General features: G+C 40.1%; 1 protein-coding gene across 11 annotated transcripts in view; it reads right to left on the reverse strand.

Annotated features, from left to right (window-relative positions):
- Positions 1-19,135, reverse strand: part of AAK1 (AP2 associated kinase 1) — a 174,897-nt gene that overhangs the window by 45,852 nt on the left and 109,910 nt on the right. For 7 of the 11 annotated variants that reach the window (XM_063078923.1, XM_063078922.1, XM_063078918.1 and 4 more), the window contains exons 7-14: positions 18,695-18,776; positions 18,078-18,210; positions 15,334-15,437; positions 13,341-13,420; positions 10,098-10,252; positions 8,847-9,136; positions 5,203-5,511; positions 777-1,009 (exon numbers count right to left, since the gene is read on the reverse strand). In XM_063078923.1, coding sequence (XP_062934993.1) covers positions 777-1,009; positions 5,203-5,511; positions 8,847-9,136; positions 10,098-10,252; positions 13,341-13,420; positions 15,334-15,437; positions 18,078-18,210; positions 18,695-18,776 — 1,386 coding nt within the window. The remainder of the gene's footprint in view (positions 1-776; positions 1,010-5,202; positions 5,512-8,846; positions 9,137-10,097; positions 10,253-13,340; positions 13,421-15,333; positions 15,438-18,077; positions 18,211-18,694; positions 18,777-19,135) is intronic. The other 4 variants (XM_063078924.1, XM_063078919.1, XM_063078917.1 and 1 more) reach the window with 1 other exon arrangement.

The raw sequence follows: 19,135 nt of genomic DNA on the forward strand, positions 1-19,135 counted from the left end.
TGAGGGTCTGAAATTGCACTTACTCAACTGGTAGTCATCAAAATCTACTTTATGTCAGGCACAGCACCAGTCACTGGGTTTACAAAGGTTTCCTAAGACATAGCCCTTCTCTCGCAGAACTCAGGCTAGGTCAGCCAAACATACAACTAATTAATGATAATATAATGTGATATATACTCAAAAAGAGGTCCACAAAAAATGATATATCAGAGGAAGGGTGAAAAAAGGTGACCTCTGGCATGGATCTTGACAAATGAACATTTCCTAGGTGGACAAGGAGGAGAGCAGCAGTCCCAGGAGAGGGCACAGGATGAACAAAGGGTTCATCCAGCTGTGTGATACAACAGGCCGTGTTGTGTTAACCAGTGGACTCAGACATCATCCTACAGGCAATGGGGAGCCAATGAAAGATGTTCAGCACAGAGAGACTGGGTCAGATCAAGAGTTTAGAAAACACTCTGTACAGCATGGAACAGATGAGAGATTGGAAACAGTGGGCCAAGCAGGAAGTTATTTCTTAGGATTAGTATGGTACATGCACCACCACAGGCAAATTCACAGTTTCTTGTTAAACACAGACACACACTATTTCATATATATATGTATATATATATGAGCATGGAGATCTCTCTCTCTCTCTCTCTCTCTCTCTCTCTCTCTCTCTCTCTCTCTCTCTCTCTCTCTCTCTCCATGCTTATGCAAAGAACCACATAATAATGGCCTAGGGCAGACCTTGTCCACACAGGTAAGAAGAACAAAGGAGAAGCACCACATACTTGGACTTATTGAGACTGGCCTCAGCTGCAGCTGCCTGAAGCAGCTGGGTTGATTTGCTGGCAGGGACCCCAAAGACTGCACTGTGAGTTACGTCACTGAGAATCCTCCTGTGCCCAGAACGTTGGGTTTTGGGGGATGATGGAGGAGTGAGAGATCCAAGTTTCTGACCCTGGATGTTAGGAGGTGGGGTTGTCTGAACTTTTGGCTGTTGTCTTACTGGGGCTTGAATCTGCTAGGAAGAGAGATGGAAAGTGTTTCATTAAAAAAAAAAAAAAAAACAAGCAAACAGAAAGGACATTGTTGGCGGGGAGGGAGGAGAGGGAGAAGGGAGGGAGGTTTTGGTAAGGGGCAACAATAATCAACCACAATGTATATCGACAAAATAAAATTTAAAAAAAAAAAAAAAAAGGAAAAGGGAAAACAAAACAAACAGACAAGCATAACAAAAAATGGCCATGTAAAGCTAACATGGAACTCAAATAGCTAAGTTTATCAACAACACCCAGAAAGAAAAAAACCAGACTTTGATGATCTGAGCTGCAACTTTCAGACTGATACAAACATGGTATTTGCCTAGTACTTACACACAAATTTCAATCTTCATCAACAATAATATACAGGGTAGACATATGTAATTCAGACCAGTTCATAAGACTGGAGAAGTTATTCTTGGCTCTAAAGATCTAGACTGTATCTTAAAGGTTCACTTTTTTTTTTTTTTTTTTGGTGGCTGGCTGGTGTGGGGATCTGAACTCTTGACCGTGCCTACTGTTATAACACCATGCTCTAACTAACTGAGTAACTGGCCAGCCTACTTTCTGCTTCTGAGGATACCTAGGAATTCATTCAGAATGCTCCCCAAAAGCATGCAGTAGATCTTATTAAAATAGTTGGAAGCCAATGAAGACACACCTCCAGCTAAAACACACTTAAGCTGAATGATTTCTGCCAAACAATCCCTGTCCCTTTGCTGCAACTGGTACTACAAGTCAAGAGTGAGATAGAATTCTACTGTGATTAATAAATGGCAGTGCTTATTTGTTTGTTAAGGTTCTTCATTTCATTGATGGGATGGGTCTGTAAGATCCTACGTCTGTGGCAACCCTTGAGAAAATGTACAATGTTGGTTTAGTGAGATTAATTTGCTCCAATCTTCAGTTTGAAAATGGCATTGAAGAACTGAAGAATATAAGGAGGAAGAGAAAAAAAGTTCTTGATGATAACTGAGCTAATAATATAAGGATTCCTGAGATGTGGGCCATTTTCAGAACACAGGTCAAACTGCCACCACAGAACAACAAACAGGTTGGAACATCCTTGTGACCACATGCGTAAGTCACCTATATTAAGGAAAATGAACAAAAAACATTAAGAAAGCCACCTAATCCCTTTTCTTAATTCTATCACTCTAGAGATAAAATGACTTAGGAAATTAAATGCCCTGGGATTTAACTATCCCTTCCCTCCAGTCCCTCATCTCAGATTAGCATTGGCCCTCCATATTGCAGCTCAGTTCCCATATTCTGTGTCTACGAAGGCAGGCCCTAAGAGAGTTTAGGGAAACCTGAGCATCTGGTTACTTGGATCAGGATGCTTATAGCTTGGGATACTTACTGTCCTCATATTGTCTCCAGGACTTGGAAACTTTATTGAGGCAGACTATGTACATGTGGCAGTATACCCATTTCACAACAGGCTGACTGATACAACATAAGGTTCTAATATCAATCAAACTGAGGTTAGAAGCTCCGTAGAGGGAGAAGCAGAGTGCTCTGTACAGAAGACCGGAGCTCCAGCTTATAACTTCCTTCAAGGGTCCAGAGTTGTGCCTGTAATGGCGTGTTGAACGCCAGCATACACAGGGGCCTGAGGGTTTTGAGGACAAAACTGGATTGACTTATTTCATAAGTCACATTACTCTGAAAAGAGTACTTAACTGTTGAGTCCCTTCATTTTGAAGAGTCATACTGCCTGGGGAACACTTTTCCCTCCTCTTCTCTATTCTCCATATGTGGCACACTGAAGAACAGATACCTCTACCAGGAGGGTAACCTACCCTATTACAGCAATCTACTAACAGAGTGGATCCAAACCATTCAGGTACTTCTCACAACAACCCTGTCAGGCAGACAGTTTTATTTTCATTTAGAATCAAAGAATGTGAGAGTTAAAAAGGACCTTAGGGAAAACAGATTCCAACTCCCTCACTTTAGAGGAGATGAGACCACAGCCATTGAGGCTAAGAGCTTATCTGAGGTCACAAGGTTGACTGGAAGCAGAATCCATGTCTCCTGACTGCCACTTGGGGGTCTTTTCTGCACCACAATTCCTCCTCATCCAAAGACAGGTTTAGGAAGGGGGAGGAGGGAAAGACAAACCACCAGAGAAGGAAAAAAAGAGGTAGACTCAGATGTCTATTTTGCTGAAGATTTTTTATAAAAACAAAATACGTAATTATACAATAAGTAGAATCACATCCAAAAATGTAAGAACACAGAGAAGAGATTCCCATTCCACCACTCTAATACAACTATTGTTATGTTTTTGGTGCCTTATATTTAAGTCTTTTTCCAAATAAACAAACTTTTTCCATAATTTCACAGCTCTTTTAACATTACCTAATGAGCATTTTTTTTTTAGCTGTTGTAAAGACTTTATAACCATGGTATTTAATGGCTGCACAGTTGGGTTCCTGAACAATTTAGGATGTTTCCATTCTTTGGACTATTATGTTAGTAAGACTACAATAAACATTTAGGGTATATGCCCATTTTCCCTTTGCCAATTATTGCTTTAAGATGGCTGCAGGGTATTCTTTACAGTCACTCACCTGCATCTCTAGATAAGCCCTGCCAAGAGTCAGCAGAGACAGGGATGGGTCAAAGCTGGGAAGCTCAATGGCAACTGGCCGAAGCACAATCTGCTCCTATTCTCTCTCTGTCCCCTAAATCAACTAACCCAGAACAAAATGCTCAAAATATTTTTTCATCCAGAGAACATAGCGAAGGTTCATAATTTATTCCCAAGAGAGTGGACAATTTTGTCCAGGGAAAGAAGAAAGGAACCTCACAATAAGGTATAGGCAGGAGCAGATGATCATTTCATCACCCTGGGTGAGCAGTTATTGTTATTATCCTCAAACACAGATCAGGATTCTTTGGTTCTTGCCCCAGCTCTGCTGTCAGTCTGTAAGTCTTGGGCAATCACTTTCTAGTTTGGGCCTCAGTTTCCAATGAGGGGACTAGACTGGACAATTAAGATCCCTTCTAGCTATATCATGTAATAATTTTTTAAAAACTTTTTCCATTAACAAGAAGAACTTTATCTCTTGGTTAAAAATATAGACAGTAGCTGTCTACCACATGCCTGCAGGAAGGCTGAGTTGTTTCAGAAACAAAGGTGTAAAGACAGTGAACACACACTTAGCTGAGACTTAAAGAAGACAATCTATTTACGGCACTGCTTCCTTTCGAAGGGATGTAGGTTTTCTGGTTTAAGATGGGCGACAAAATGCTATTAGAAATCAATCCTCAGAAAGATGGTTTCTTAATTTTCCTTCGTTCATCTAGTAGTTGGACTTCCCTGGGAATAAGAGAGTAGCTGTGACACTCCATTGGCTGGGTATGCAAAGTGCCTTCTATCGCTATAAAATTTTCTATTACTATCTCTTAGAAAAATCTGAGTACAAAATAAAGGTCATTTATTAAAGGCCAAAGCACAATGTGCCTGAGCATGCTGAAACTGTAGAGGCCAATCAGAAGAGGGGTTCTGATGCTGTACTCTGCCAAAACCTAAAAGCAGACATGCCCAATTTCTAAATTGACAAGATGGTTCAAATGATTGGATGCTCAGATGCTCTGGTGCCCAGAGAGATCAGGCCGTGGTAAATGGTCCCAGGCAAGCAGGCCCTTGAAGGGTGCTGTGTGGTAGACTTAAATGATGTGACTAGTAATGTCATTCAAGACAAAAAATAAACACAACTCTGTCGGGGCTCAGAGTAAAGGTGGAGGCCCACATAAACCTCTAGAGACTGGAAAAGGGACAATGGATCAAACTGCTCCTTGAAGAAGGGAAAGAGATTAGCTCTAATCTTACCTAGGTCTTTCACTGTTCAACAGTGGCAATGACAGAGACAATGAACAGCTCTTTCTGCCAGTCTAATTTCAGAGTGATAAATAAGAATGTTCTTCTTCATCATAGCCTAGAATTTTTTTTAAAAACCTCTGCTTTCTATAGAATACCTCATACTGTTCCTGAATATATCAAGAAAGGATGCAACATTTTAATCACTAGGGTGGGTAAGCAACCTAGCCCTAGTTCAGAGGCCCTCTTATCAGCTGCAGCCACCTCTTTCCTGTCCCTTCCTGAGCCCTCACTGCACGCTCCTCTTCTGCTCTTATGCTCTGAGGCCCAGGTGATTCTTACCGCTGGCTCTTGGGCAGGGGATGGCTGTGAGGCTGCAGGTGGCTGCGCCTGGGGCTGCTGTACTGCTGCCACAGCAGTCTTTTGCTGTAAGGCAGCCTGCTGAGTCATCAGCTGCTGTTGATGCAGGGCTGTGGCCAGCTGTTGCTGCTGCTGCTGCTGCTGCTGCTGCTGCTGCTGCTGCTGCTGCTGTTGCTGCTGCTGCTGCTGCTGGTAGAAGTTCTGTATCAGCTGCTGTTGAGAGCCTCCTTGGGACACCACAGGAAACTGAGCAATCGCTGGTTGCTGGGTTGCTGGATGTACTGCCTGAAACTGAGCAGGAGAAAGTGGTGAGAAATGAGGAGGTGAGTAAGAACCTGTCCCAGAACCACACTCACAAAAGATGAATATCTCAATATCCAGGAAGACCAGTGCTGAAGCCAAAGGCAAGGGCAGGTATAAGTCTTTCAGCTAGGCCTGAAGACTCATGGTAGGAACCTCAGGGCATTAAAATAAACACAGCAGTACCTTACACTGCCTGGCTCTAGCCACTGGGCTACCTCCTGCACTACTGGCCTTATAAATAGGTTTCTTGGCCTTGCCTGAGGGAAGTTATCTGACTAAACATCATGTGACTCCACAAGCTGGAGTGTAACAGAAGTTAATAAATGGTCTCCCAACCAGAAGCAATCCCTCTCATTAAGGGATCTGAAGTAGCCAAGATTACAATGTTTCCCTAGATGAACAGGAAGAAGCAATGATGACATTGGAAAGAATAACCTAAATGTTAACCCATCTATTATGATTCAACTCAAGGCTTTCTGAAAATTACTCGCCTTTCCCAGTAGTTCTATCTTTGTTAAACTCTGCCATCTTTAAATATTCAAAATATTCAGTATACCCTATGACACTTCTTATATGTCTCTTTAATCCCCAATGCTAGGGACTATGTGCTAGGCACACAAACAGAGCTCAAAATAAGGGGCTGCTGATAAACAAAAGTCAAGATCTCATCTTGGTATATCCCAAATACTGTTATTTAGTTATTGAGTTAATTGGGAGGATTATTTGACTATGGGAGCAAAATTAAAGGGTTAGCAAAGAAGCTAATATCAAAAATAGCTGCTTATTTTTAACAGCAAAATGCTGGAAACAACCCAAATGTCAATCAACAGACTGATTAAATAAACTATGATATATCCTGAAGGATATATCAAGTGTAACATTCTCAAGCTGTAGATAGGAATGAGGGATACCTTTATATATGGGTTGGAGGGAGGAAAAGAATTTTGCAGATTTAACTTTGAAACTATGTAAATGTTTTACATATTCACAAAATTAAACCAAAATTTAAAAATCAATAACTAAAAATCAAAAGCAAAATGAAAGAAATGAATCTTTGTAGCAGATTCAAGAAATGAATCTTGAAATTGGTAGCTAAACTCCCCAGAAAATAATGTGCTAAACTTTTTTTTTTTTTTTTTAACTGTATGGGGATCCAAACCCTTGACTTTGGTGTTATCAAGCACTATGTTCTAACCAAGTGAGCTAACTGGCCAGCCCCTGCGAAACTTTCTAAGAGTAAAAAGGGCAAAGAAGTCTTAAATTGTGTTCAGTATCATATTGGTAATATTATCCTGAAACTATAAATAAATTAATTAACTATGTTAATACTGTTAGAAATCAAGATTTTCAGATGAGAAAACTACAACCAAATCCAAGAAGTTAAACAAAAATCCTGTAATTACAAATCTGAATCAGGAATATAAATCTGAATTCATAATGCATATTCTCTAAAGAACAAAACAAAACAAAACAAATTTTCTAACTATCCACTGAAAAGGCCTAGAAACAACAACCAACCCATTAGCAAGTGACCCAACCCATTAGCACCAAAACTGCAGTTTCTAAATATTTTCTTAAAAAGAAACATAGAAATGGATGATTCCAGGTCAAGAACAGAATGATCCTGGAAGAGCTTGTTAATAAAAACTACTGGGGTCACAACCAAAGGACCCAGGAACCAATCTGAAGAGATTTGCTATGTCCCTTCCAAACTCATGTTGAAATATAATTTCCATTGTGACTGTACTGAGAGGCAGGACACTTAAGAGGTGATTAAATCCCTCTGCCCTCTTGAATGGATTAATGCTGTAATAACAGGTGCAGGTTAGTGTTAGTTATCGAGAGAAAAGGCTCCTGATAAGTTTGGCCTCTTTCCTCTGTCTCACACACACAAGTTTCCTTGCCACGTGATGCCTTCTGCCATGTTATGGTGCAACAAGAAGCCCCTCACCAGATGCAACCTTAGCCCCTCAATCTTGAACTTCCCACCTTTCAGAACCATGGGTCAATAAAGCTCTTTTCTTTATAAATTACCCAGTCTGTGGTATTCTATTACAGCAGCAGAAAATGGACTATGACAAACTTTCACTGGCCAAAGTTAGAACAATTTTAGCATCAAAATAAATAAATTTTTAAAAACTGTAATATATTGAAAGATATCAAATATGTTAAAATCCATAAATTCATAATGATACTAAACAAAAGTTCACTGTTCACCTCTAGATGACAGTACGGAACAAATTCATTATTCTGAAAACTGGTAAACAAAGGGAAAGAAGCAAGCATTTTTCTTGCCTTTTCTGTGCAAACAGTACCTCGGGGTAACTAAATAGCTGATGAGAAAAGTTCATCATAGCAAAACTGCAGCCCCTAAATGAAGACAGAATGCTAAAATATCGTTTTGCCATCCCTGACAAATTAACAGATTTAGGAAATCATCAGCAATGGCTGTGAAGCTAATGGGGAACATTAAACAAACAGATCAGACAGATAACCTAAACACATTGCCTGATCTTAATAAAAGAGAGGAAAATTAGACATTATAGGCCTCCTGATGTTATACAACAGGAAGAACAAAGAACTGTCAAGCTGAGTCAAATATAGAGCAAGCCTCAAGAAATTACCAGTTTACACAAAGGATGGAGGAACATATCAAATGACACCACTGGGATGCAATCAGCTAAATCTAGCATGTGGAAAATTCAACAGGACATATAACCCATTTTCTTCAAAAAAATTAATGGCAAAGGGGAAAAAAGGAGGGAGGGAACCTATGGGTAAAAAAGGACTTCAAAGATATATCAGTCATTGTAAAATGAATTGTGATCATAGTAAAAACTATGAAAAATATATATGAAAAGATAATGGAAAACAATATATACTGACTAAATACTTTATGTGGACCTCATTTGGATCCTGACCAAAGCAAGCCAATTTGAATTATGAGATGAGAAATAGTTAAACACTATTGAATATGTGATGATAATAAGAAATTACTGTTACTTTTTCCCCAGTATGATAACGGTGTCATACTTATGTTAGAAATAGAAGGGGAAAAAAAGTCCTTAAAAAATAGTTCCTTCACTGAGGTTCATCAACCAAGTGATCAATTCCCCACGGCCTGAGAAGAACAGTGAAAGGAGTCCAAGTAATCAATCCACTTCTCGATGCTCTAGCATCTACATCTATGAGAAACAATGATGTAATGGTTAGTGGCTTTCTATCTTCCCAGTGCTTCCCAAAGAACATACCTTTACCTAGTGGGTCTTTTCACAGTCGTGACTCAGATATGCAAAGCAAGGGTCACACTTTGACCATCTTACCTGTTGAGTCTGCACCTGCTGTTGCTGCTGCTGGTAAAACGTGCCTGCTGGCTGCTGTGGTTGTGGTGGTGGCTGCTGTGGCTGCTGCTGCTTAAGAAAGAGTTGCTGCTGGTGCTGGGGTGTGGCCTGGGCCTGAGTGGGCAGACCCTGGGCCTGAGTGGAAGGCATCTGCTGTGGGGTAGGCGGAGCCTGTGGCTGCTTGGGCTGAGATTGCAGCAGAGGCTGGGTGGGTGGGGCTTGGGTTTTTGGTTGGGGCACGCTGGCTAAAAGGCCAGGTTGATTGCTGGGTCCTGCAAAGAGTATAAAGAGTAAGAGTGAGTTCAAAACTCTTTCAGACAAAAACAGCTATCTGTCTTGTCAAAGCAATGAAGAGGGGGGTGATAACTGGGCAAATTATCCCAAATCCATGTGCTCCCCACTGTCTTTCCACATGCTCTGTCCCACCTGGAATGTGTTTCCATCTTCTTGCTAAGCCATATGCTTCAAATTTTTCAAAACAAGGTTCAATACTTGCCTCCTTCAGAAAGTCTTCCCTTATCCATCATCCCATTTAGTCAATTACTCCTTTAGTCAGCACCCTGAGTATCTACATATTCAAGTGGCCTTTGATGCTACTGTACATAAACACAATCCTTGCACTTGCTGGCATGCTGCATGGCAAAAGCATTCTTCCATGTTTTACGTGTAGCTTACACAACCTCTCAGTCTGGATGCCTGGCTACAAGTAGATGGCCACAAATTCACCAAAGGCAGCTTCCTGGTAGGGGAAGTAATGGCTGTGTTCAGTTATTTCATATTTTGGATCAATCCTCTTTATAAAATAAAGCTCACTCATCTCATTAGAAACAGAATACCAAAACATGGAGGGGCGATAGATACAAGAGTGCTTCAAGAGACAAAGCATTAAAGAAGCAATATTCCTCTGTGAGTGTCAAAAAGAGGTGAGTCATTTCTTTAAAGGCAAAGAGAGCTATGTGAGTTAAAGAGGTAGGTAAGAGATAAATGGACCACACCACAAAATCAGGGCCAAGGATAGAAAAAATAGAGACAACGGGCTTCAGGGGTCATGGAGATCCATCCCAAAATTCAACGAGAGGTTTTCCCTTTTGCCAGCCACTTGCCATACAATTTCAACTGTAGCTTACCTCCTATTCTTCAAGGAAGCAAAACCAGGCTTTCTAAGACATCTCTATTGTCTAGGACACCAAAGAGGTATATCAAGTTTCAAATCAATCTACACTAGTTACTGACCTGCAGCCTGAAGAGGGGGCTGAACCGTGGCCCTCTTCCGAGGTGTCAGGGCTGGCTGGATTGGAAGGATTCCTGGGTTTGGCTGAGTCTGTCCAGCTTTAGGCCTCTGGCGGGGTGCAATTGAAGTCTCTGTGGTAGGAATGGGATCTGTCAGTCTAGAAAAGGAAAAGAAAGAAAAAGATTCATGTTAAAGGGAAAATGGAAAAGAGGTGGGCAGAGCACATGATGCTTGCTGTCAACATTCATCCAAACCTCCCAGATCTGTTTAGTCAACACTTCCCAAAGGATGGTCCCCAGGATGTTACAGTGTTACTAAATGTTCTGAAAAAAGGCACTTGGTAGGCAAATATGTTTTTAACACTGATCAAAATATACTGATCAGATTCCTTTCTAGCAGAGCCTTTCACGTGTGAGTGTGCACGGAAAATCTCAAAAAGAATGCTATGTAGAATGCAGTGTTCCTCAGGTTTATTTGATCTTGGGACCCTTTTACCCAATAACCTCTAGATTTTCACAGAATACATTTTGGGTAATGACGCAAAGAGGAGTTTGAGGCAGGTTGTTTTCAGACACAGAGGAAACTCAAATTTGGTTAGAATCAGCTATGAAAATGGTATCTCTACAATAAAAAGCATGCAAATGAGTGAATCCAACATGGACACTAGAAGGAATAAGTAAATAATTCAAGACAAAGGATTTTTAAATGGGGAGTGTGAAAGGAATTCCATTTCCTCCAATACTCATATTCTCTTTTTTCCACAGTAATACAATTTTTAGTTGGGCATATAGGATCACCCTCTTTTGCAACCAGGCATGGCCATCTGTCTAAGTTCTAGCCTTACATGGGCTGTCAGCAGTTTATTGCGTGGCAGTTTCTAGAAAACTTAAGAAATAACTGGTTCATGCCCTTTGTCTCTTTTCTTCTTTGGCTATTTCTTGATCCTTCTGCTTGGAACAAGGATGCTGCCATACTGATACATGAGGTCATGGCTATACTGTAGAGATGGGAGAAGGGTAAGCTTGAAGAAACGTAGGTCCCTATGGGCTTTGTGGAGCAGAACTGTCATACCAGCCCTGGACTACTTACCTCCAGACTTTGTTTACTTGAGAAAGAAAAAAAAAACTTCTATCTCCTATAAGCCAGTGTCAGTCATTTTGGACTTCCTGTAACTTACAGCCAAATCTAATCCAAACTAATACAGGGAGGACTGCTGTGTTCTCTGCTTGCTCTTTGCAATGGTGCAAAAGCCCAGATACTAACTTCCATTCACGTATAACAGCCCAGGCAGCTGGCTACTACCTAACTCAGATCAGTTGACTGTCCTCTGAAACTGCACTTTAGGGAGTATAACTGAGGTTAAGGCCAAGTAGCTGGCCCCATGTCGTAACCCCAACATATGTCCAAGCTGGACCCAGAAACTTTTCACTGGCATCCTGTTAGAGGGATGCTCTTGTGCTGGGTGGAGAACTGGTAATACAAAAGCTATCACATTTGGGGAGGCTGTAACCTGGGGAAGGGAGGTTAAAAGAAAAAGTGGGACAGATGTTGGAATAGAGGACAAAGATGTAAGAAAGAAAAGGCCAAGGGTGAGGGAGGTGAACAGTCTCCTGTAGAAATCCAAATGCAGGAACCTCCAATTGTCTCTTTCTGGGGAAAGCATCTTAGAAACAAAGGGATTTGAAGTAAAAGAAGATTATATTTGAGTTCTAGCTCCCCATTAACTGATTGTGTGATAATGGGCATGCCATTTAACCTCTTTATATCTTGGGTCCTCCATGTGTAAAATGGAGAAACATACAAATGCCTATATCATAAGGCAGATGTGAACATCAAATGTTATCAGTAACTGCGAAACCATTCTATAAATTGTAGTGTCCAAAATGTTAGTTTGTATAGACCTGAATGCCTGTGCTTTGTGGGAATGGGGAAAGGGGTCCTTGCTTAGCCTCTGTATATACCAGGTTTGGGCCTAATACAAGGAGGCCATAAACCCAAAGAGTAAGCTAATTAAATCAGCTCCAAAACCAATTCTCAAAGAGGTGAGCATGGCAGAATTACTGTAAGAAATCGACAGACAACAAAGCAACAAGTTTTGCTTGTTTGTTAAGAAAGTTTGCTAAGTTTGTTAAAAAACAAAGTCTCGTTACTTTAAGCCACATCTGGAATAACTATGTACACAGCAGGCATTCTATAAATATTCAAGAATTTTTTTAAATATAGAAGTTATTTTACTGTTCTATTAAAATTCCTATCTAGGTACTTAGTTGACACAGTTTGCTGCTAACGTTTCCTCGCCATTTGAGGGTGATAGAAAAAAGAGGGGTATAAACATCTCCTGGGCTACATCCAGAATGTGACATTTGAAATGTGGAAGCTATGAAAATGTGCCTTGTAGACCTTCATCTACATGGGATGTAAAAGACCAATGGTCCAGCAGCTGCGCTCCCCAAATCCACTGCCCTGTTTGCCTTGAGGCCACACTTCCTGTAGGTTGCTCCCATCCCTCATATCCCAGCCACAGAAATTCCTGGAATATAGGGGATTTTTCTGCTGTTAGACTTTGGTGCGAAGACTCCCTGACATCTTTGGCGAGCCTTACTTAAACTGTGTGGCAGTTACTTCCACCCATCCTTCTTTCCCTCTCTCTGGGTCAGACTTGCATCTCCTATTGATGGCTCTCCCAGCCTTTCCTGGCTCCCTCCCTGTTTCCTCTCACATAGGCATTTCCCCAAATAATATCTTTGCTTGGCTAATCCTCTCTTGGCATCTACTTCCCAGAAGACCCTAGGTTGCCCAGAATGTGTTTAGCTATGACCCACAGGGTCTTCTGCTGTTCATGAACCTAGTGCTTTGACTTGTACTTTCCTAATGTGGCTGGAGCCATAGAAAGTCAGAAAGAAAGGGAAGTGGAGGATTAGAGTGGTGAGCTAGGATAACCAAATGCCAGGACACATGTTTAGGACTCTCTTACAGTGGCAACATTTAAAGTCTGTGGTTGACTCATCTCTGAAGGCCGCATCAAAGGAAACAGCTGTAGAGTTCTTGATTATCTTTTGAATGCAGATGACGGTATTTCATTATACTCCTCTTTGCATTCCCAAAGAACAGCTTCTGCCTGGGGGAGTCAGAGCTTACTTTCCTGATCTGGGCAGCCTCCAATCAAGGCAAAAATAAGAATCAAGAAACACAAGGCATCCTCCCCTGCTGATGCAGCAACCTGAGGACACTAAGGTATTTCTTACCTGGCCTTTGGCTGGGTCTTTTTTGCAGCTGCTTCACTGGCTTTCACTGGTTCAGGAAGCTTTGCAGGAATAGGAGAGTTCTACAGAATTGAAAGAAAAGAAAAAAAAGGACATCACAAATTCCTCTTTAAAAGAATAACCAGCCTAACTGGGGCTGATGGAAATACATTTTGGGATCTTCGGGAGTGGCTTTCAGGCCTGGATCTCTGTCTAGTAGAGGAAAGGGAAGTTAAGCAAATGCGTATCAGATTCAGCCACGGTCAGGGAAGCAACAGAAAAGAAGAGAGAGCTGCCTGCACGCAGCACACTCTCACTGATTATTCTCCATCTCTGTGTCAGGCTAAGTTCACTGTGACTTGATTTCAGTATCTTTCTCCTCCTACAGCACAGTTCAGGTATGATGTTACGAAAGGAATGGGAATGAGATTTCTATCACTTATATTATATACAAACTCCCAGCCAGATCTTGGAGAAGTTAGAGCTGACTAATGTGCCAACCAGGGTGCATTCAGTCTTCTAGTTAAGAATGCTGGGAGGAAACTACAGCAACCCAGAATGTTTGGCTGCCAAGCCAGCACCCCTTCCCAAAAGTGTGCAGCACTACTCAATTCTGCACCATCTATCTCATATCACCTCTTGAGGGAGGACCAGCTAGCTGCTGCCAGTCATGAAACAACTGCTCACCAAATGACATGGGACTTACAAAGTCTACTTTTGTAAAACTAGTTACCAATTCGAATGCTTCCAATTATATTTCACATTATTTAACTTTATGAATGGGAAAGTGGGCCTGCAAAAGAAAACACAGTCATGTGATGCTACTGTATAGTATCACTTGTTTCAACCTGGAAAACCTGACAAAATACTAGTTGTAAAACTGGCTTTTGAGGAGGGTACTCTCATTTCCTTCATGTGTTCAGGTGGGGGGAATTTCTGCTAAAAACATTGTTTGAGCTTCTCCTCCACCCTTCAAGCATTCCTCTCCCAGCCAAGAGTAACTTATCTGACTGATACGACTGGGAGAAAAAGTGAGCTCAACTGGTTTGCCCCTACCCTCCCTTAGTCACATAAGAACCTGTCCCACAGGAATCAGGCTGTGACACCTCAGTCATGTGGATCTAATGTTAGGGAGCCTGACCGGTCAAGCTCTGTCCTCTGACACAACCCTATTAGTAATAAAGTCAATATTCTGAGCTCTGCTTGAATGAGTCCTGCAACTGATTCCAAACGTGGGAGTAAAAGATAAGTATTATTTAACAGCACTCTTAAGCGCAAGTAGTGACATTGAAACTTCATTTCTGGAGAAACTAGGAAGAAAATTTCAGATTGGAATCTATTTATTATAGCGCTGGTTAGTGAAATATACAAGAGAATTGGATCACAATGTGACATGAAAAATATGCCAAGATTGTAAAAAGGGTGTTTGTAAGCATTTTACACTGAAAACTGAGTGTGGAATTTAGGATTACTAGGTGTAGAAAACATTTTATGGCCTGATGTGTGTGGGGAGGGTAGAGAAAAAGGAGTGTGAGTTACAGATGCCAAGCTCAGAAGCAAAATCAAGAAAGCTCCACTGCGAGGAAGGAAAACAGGGACAAGGAACTTAAGTTCCAAAAGGCATAGGTGCAAGTCCAGCGCCTTGCCTCAGGAAAGCAGCCTGCCTAACCACCTCTAAATACAATAGGCATGTGACACTTGGTGAACTGTGAAAGCTGGCAAGACATGAAGTTGGTCAATCTTCACCCCAAATTTTCAACTCAATCCGTAGGGTATATCTTTTTTTCAGTGTAGTTGCCTCAGTTTTATAATTAAATGCCATGGGGAAATGGAATTCTCTTTATAACAATTGCTTCACAGTTAGCTTTGCTTGAATGCCCTCTAGTAGATAAAGCAAAGGATATCTGCATTCATTTAAACAGCTGATTAGTACCCCAGGAATTCAAAATGGCAATTTGATAATGTTTACTTCCCCTAAAAAGCACCACTCACGTACCTGTACATTTGGGATCGGGCATTCTTTCTTGAGTAGTTTAAATGAGAAGTAGGAGACCTGGTAAATATCTGGCCTTTTGTCAGGGTCTGGTTCCAACATATACCCTAAGACAAACATACGTGAACATATTTAATAACAGCCTAACAGTTACTACATTAGCTAGGAAGCATAATTTTTCCTCTCTCTACTACCAAAGTTTTGTTGTTTTTTAATTTTTTTCTCAAAAAAGTCAGACAGAACAATTATCCTTTTTCCTCCCCTCTCAGAAAGGGGAAGCTCTAATTTTCCTAAATATTTAATATCCACAAGGAAATAAAGTATTTGAATTTGTAAACAAGATACTTGAAGTTCATATTCTGTGCCTTGCACAACAGATACTCAGGCTCTCAATGTGAAAGTTAGCACCTTCATATTCTATACCCAGGAGGTTACACGGTCTTATTTCTGGCTTCCTTGGTTCATACTATCTTGCTAAACAAATGATTATTCTTAACAATTATAACCAAAACCCAAACTTCATGAATTTAATTATTCTTTGCCTAGAGATACTAGCTGGTTGCCAGTTTTAAAAGACATTACAAAGTAACATACACATATCTACTTTTACTGTGATCTATAGATCACCTGTCTATTTGCAGGTCTTTTAAGCTTCTTGCCATCTCTGAAGCTGGAAAAATCCTCAAGAAAAAAAAAATCCTTAAGAAAACACAAACCCACACATATATATACAAATGACAATGCAAGGCAGTTTATTGCTTTAGTAATAAAATGAACGATTTGGACACCAAGTTCGGAAAAGATCAGTGAGCTTGCAGCTTTGTGAGGCCTTGCATGAGGACTTAAGCTAGTCCTTGAGGGCAGTCAGTGGGAAAGCAGAGAAAAAGACATTCCAGGTGAGAGAATACCCTCAGCAAAGAAAGACTTGAAGAAAGGCAAGAGGAACCAGAAGGACAGGGTTGAGAGAGAATGGGTGAGTGAGATGGAACCAAATACGAAGGACCTTAAATGCCATGCTGAGAATCTGGGCCCTACTTTGAGAACACTGGCAAGCCGCTGAAGTTCTCAGCAGGAACATGAGAGGGTGATGTTTTTATAAGATTATTCTTGAGGTAAGGGTATGTTGGATAGATTGAAGACAGAAGAGAGAAGGTTGTGGCCAATATAGTACAGGCATTAGCTGGCAGGGTCAATATATACTATGGTGACAGTGATGAGAATAAAGAGAATGAACTGCAAACAGGAGAAACTCCAAAAAGAGAATTAATGCAGCTTACGAAATGGCTAATTCTTCACTCTCTCTTGCTAGCTAGATCCAGAAGAAAATCTTAAATTTCATTTATCTAAGCTTGAATGGTGATACCATGAGAAAAACTGAAAAGAAGATGGGGCACTTCGTATTGGGAGTAAGTGAAGCAGGGAGGTGGTGCAATGATGATAAATTTTATTTTAGACCTGTGAGTTTAAGGTGACAGTAGAATCTTCAAATAGTTTGTAAACTGAAATAGTTTGGGTAGGATGTCAATGTTATAGACATTCATAAAGAGTTGTTTTTCCCAGTGTGAATTTACTGCACAAATGTTAAAAAAAAAAAAAAATTACCAAAAAAATCCTGTCTAAAATCATATTTGGCCATTTTCCCATAGTTCCTTCAAATCTCACTTACATAGCTCCAATTCTAGTATAGGTATAATGCTTTAACTCTGAAAACAATCCAACAATCACTAAATGCCATTCTTTACATACCTTTTTTGATAAGTGGAAGAAGCTGATTGATAAAACTGGCAGAATGGATTGGGCAGTCACTTAAAAGCTGTGACTATGTTAATTTGGGTAAGTTACCTATACTTTCTCAGCTTCAATTTCCTCATTTGCATAAGAGGGATAGATAATTATGCTTAATATATAAAGAGTTTTAAGAATTAAATGAGGTACAAGTAGAACCCAACAAATGTCAGAGGCTCCTCCCCACATTTGTTGCTTCTATTTTTTCCAGTGTATCCCCACCCAGTACCCAAACTGGGTTGCTCAGGATTTATAACGTATAATGGTTAAAACTCAGATGCCAAATATCTTGACCAATATGGAAAGATGATAAAAATCTTCTGTTTCTTTAGAATTTTAGTACAGGGGCTTGCACAAAGATTACTTATTCTATTATCTGGTTAATGAATGTTAGTACATATGCTTGCTATGATGATTTGAAAGAGTGGGGAATCTTAAGATTATTTTAAACAAAGCACTGAGTTTAGATGCTGGTTATCAAAATCCAGTGATTAACCTAAATGAGGGGAAAAACCTGGTTCCATGGAATTATATAGTCTTAATTATGTATTCATTCCAGCCAATGCACTGCAATCAATTTCACTTGAGCTGCTTCCAGTTTTGCAAAGACGAATTTCTTTTCTTTTTTTTTAAAGATGAATTTTTTATCGCTTGGTATGAGTCAGCTGAATTCCTTTTGGTACCAGAGCTTTCATACAGACTGCAATAGAACACAGCAGTACTATACGGCTCAAAGCACAGTTAGGATTTCTGCCCGTGCGGCTGGCTTAGGTGTGAAACAGAGTTTAGATTTCCAGCAAAAAGATCTACCACTCTAACTAGACAGTTACATTATCTTGAAATTCCCAACCATTATCAACTAATTCTTTATGTATGCATCAAATCCATTGCTCCTTGAATCTAATCCAATTCATTCTTAGTGTTAGAGATAAAACATGTAACTAGAAACTTGCAATACTTACTAATTAGGCAGTGCATATCTTGAGAATATCGAGAGTTATCAGGAATTGTGAAATTTCCATCACAAATTGCCACCTGACTCTCCCCAAATGGCAAAGTGAAGTAGCATAATTTATACAACAAACATCCAAGAGCCTAAAAAAATAAAGAAAGCAAACTGCTACTAGTAGTTTATTTACACAACTGCAAATGGATCTAGTGAGAGATACCGGCCCCATCCACATTTACTAACAGATAAAAACTACATATTATTAATCTCTTAGAAACTTAAATTTAGAACCCAATGACAATATCAGCCGAATTATAGTATTTCTACCATTATTATCAAATCATGCTCTACTAAAGAACAAGTAGTTTACCTGTTTTTCTCTTAAGAACTAGTAATATATTTGTGAAAACCACCTGAATAATTTTCACAGAGCTCTAGAGTAATATTCTTTGTCATGCTTTAAGAAGCAGTGGCTGGTCCACTCACATCAAGCAAGAACAACCCTGAGGGATAAGTAAACAGTGACATGGTACAGCAGCCATTGTGCTATAGAACTGTCTGCATTAAACTTGGGAGTTTACAATCAAGACTGCTGATATCTGAGGTATGGATAGGTTAGTTGACACCTACCCAAATATCTGCCTTCGTAGTGATGATTTTGCCACTGTACAGGTTGACCATTTCTGGTGCTCGATAGGACAGTGTTGTGTATCTACAATCAAGAGATTCATTTTTTGTTAAATATGTCAATGCTATAATTAAAAGCCAGGAGCAGCAGAAATACTTTTATTTTTAGATTAATAGAATCCAATTTCCTGGGAGCAATCTGCAGAAGAGAGTAGAAAATATTAGTGCAGATAAAATGAAAGGCTGTCCTTGATACAATTATATCATCACACCATGGCCCTCTAGCAGCAGTCCTTCTAATCTAAGGTCATGTGGGGACCCAGACACTAATGCACTAAATAAACTCCAAAAACAACTTTTCATGGGTCCTCAAATGATAAAATTTTCTATAAATCCTTGTCTGATATATTTTGCTGATTTGTTTTTTAAAATAGTAAACCCTTT

The sequence above is a fragment of the Cynocephalus volans genome, chromosome 14, assembly GCF_027409185.1.
Source record: "Cynocephalus volans isolate mCynVol1 chromosome 14, mCynVol1.pri, whole genome shotgun sequence".
In the NCBI taxonomy this organism is placed as follows: Eukaryota; Metazoa; Chordata; class Mammalia; order Dermoptera; family Cynocephalidae; genus Cynocephalus; species Cynocephalus volans.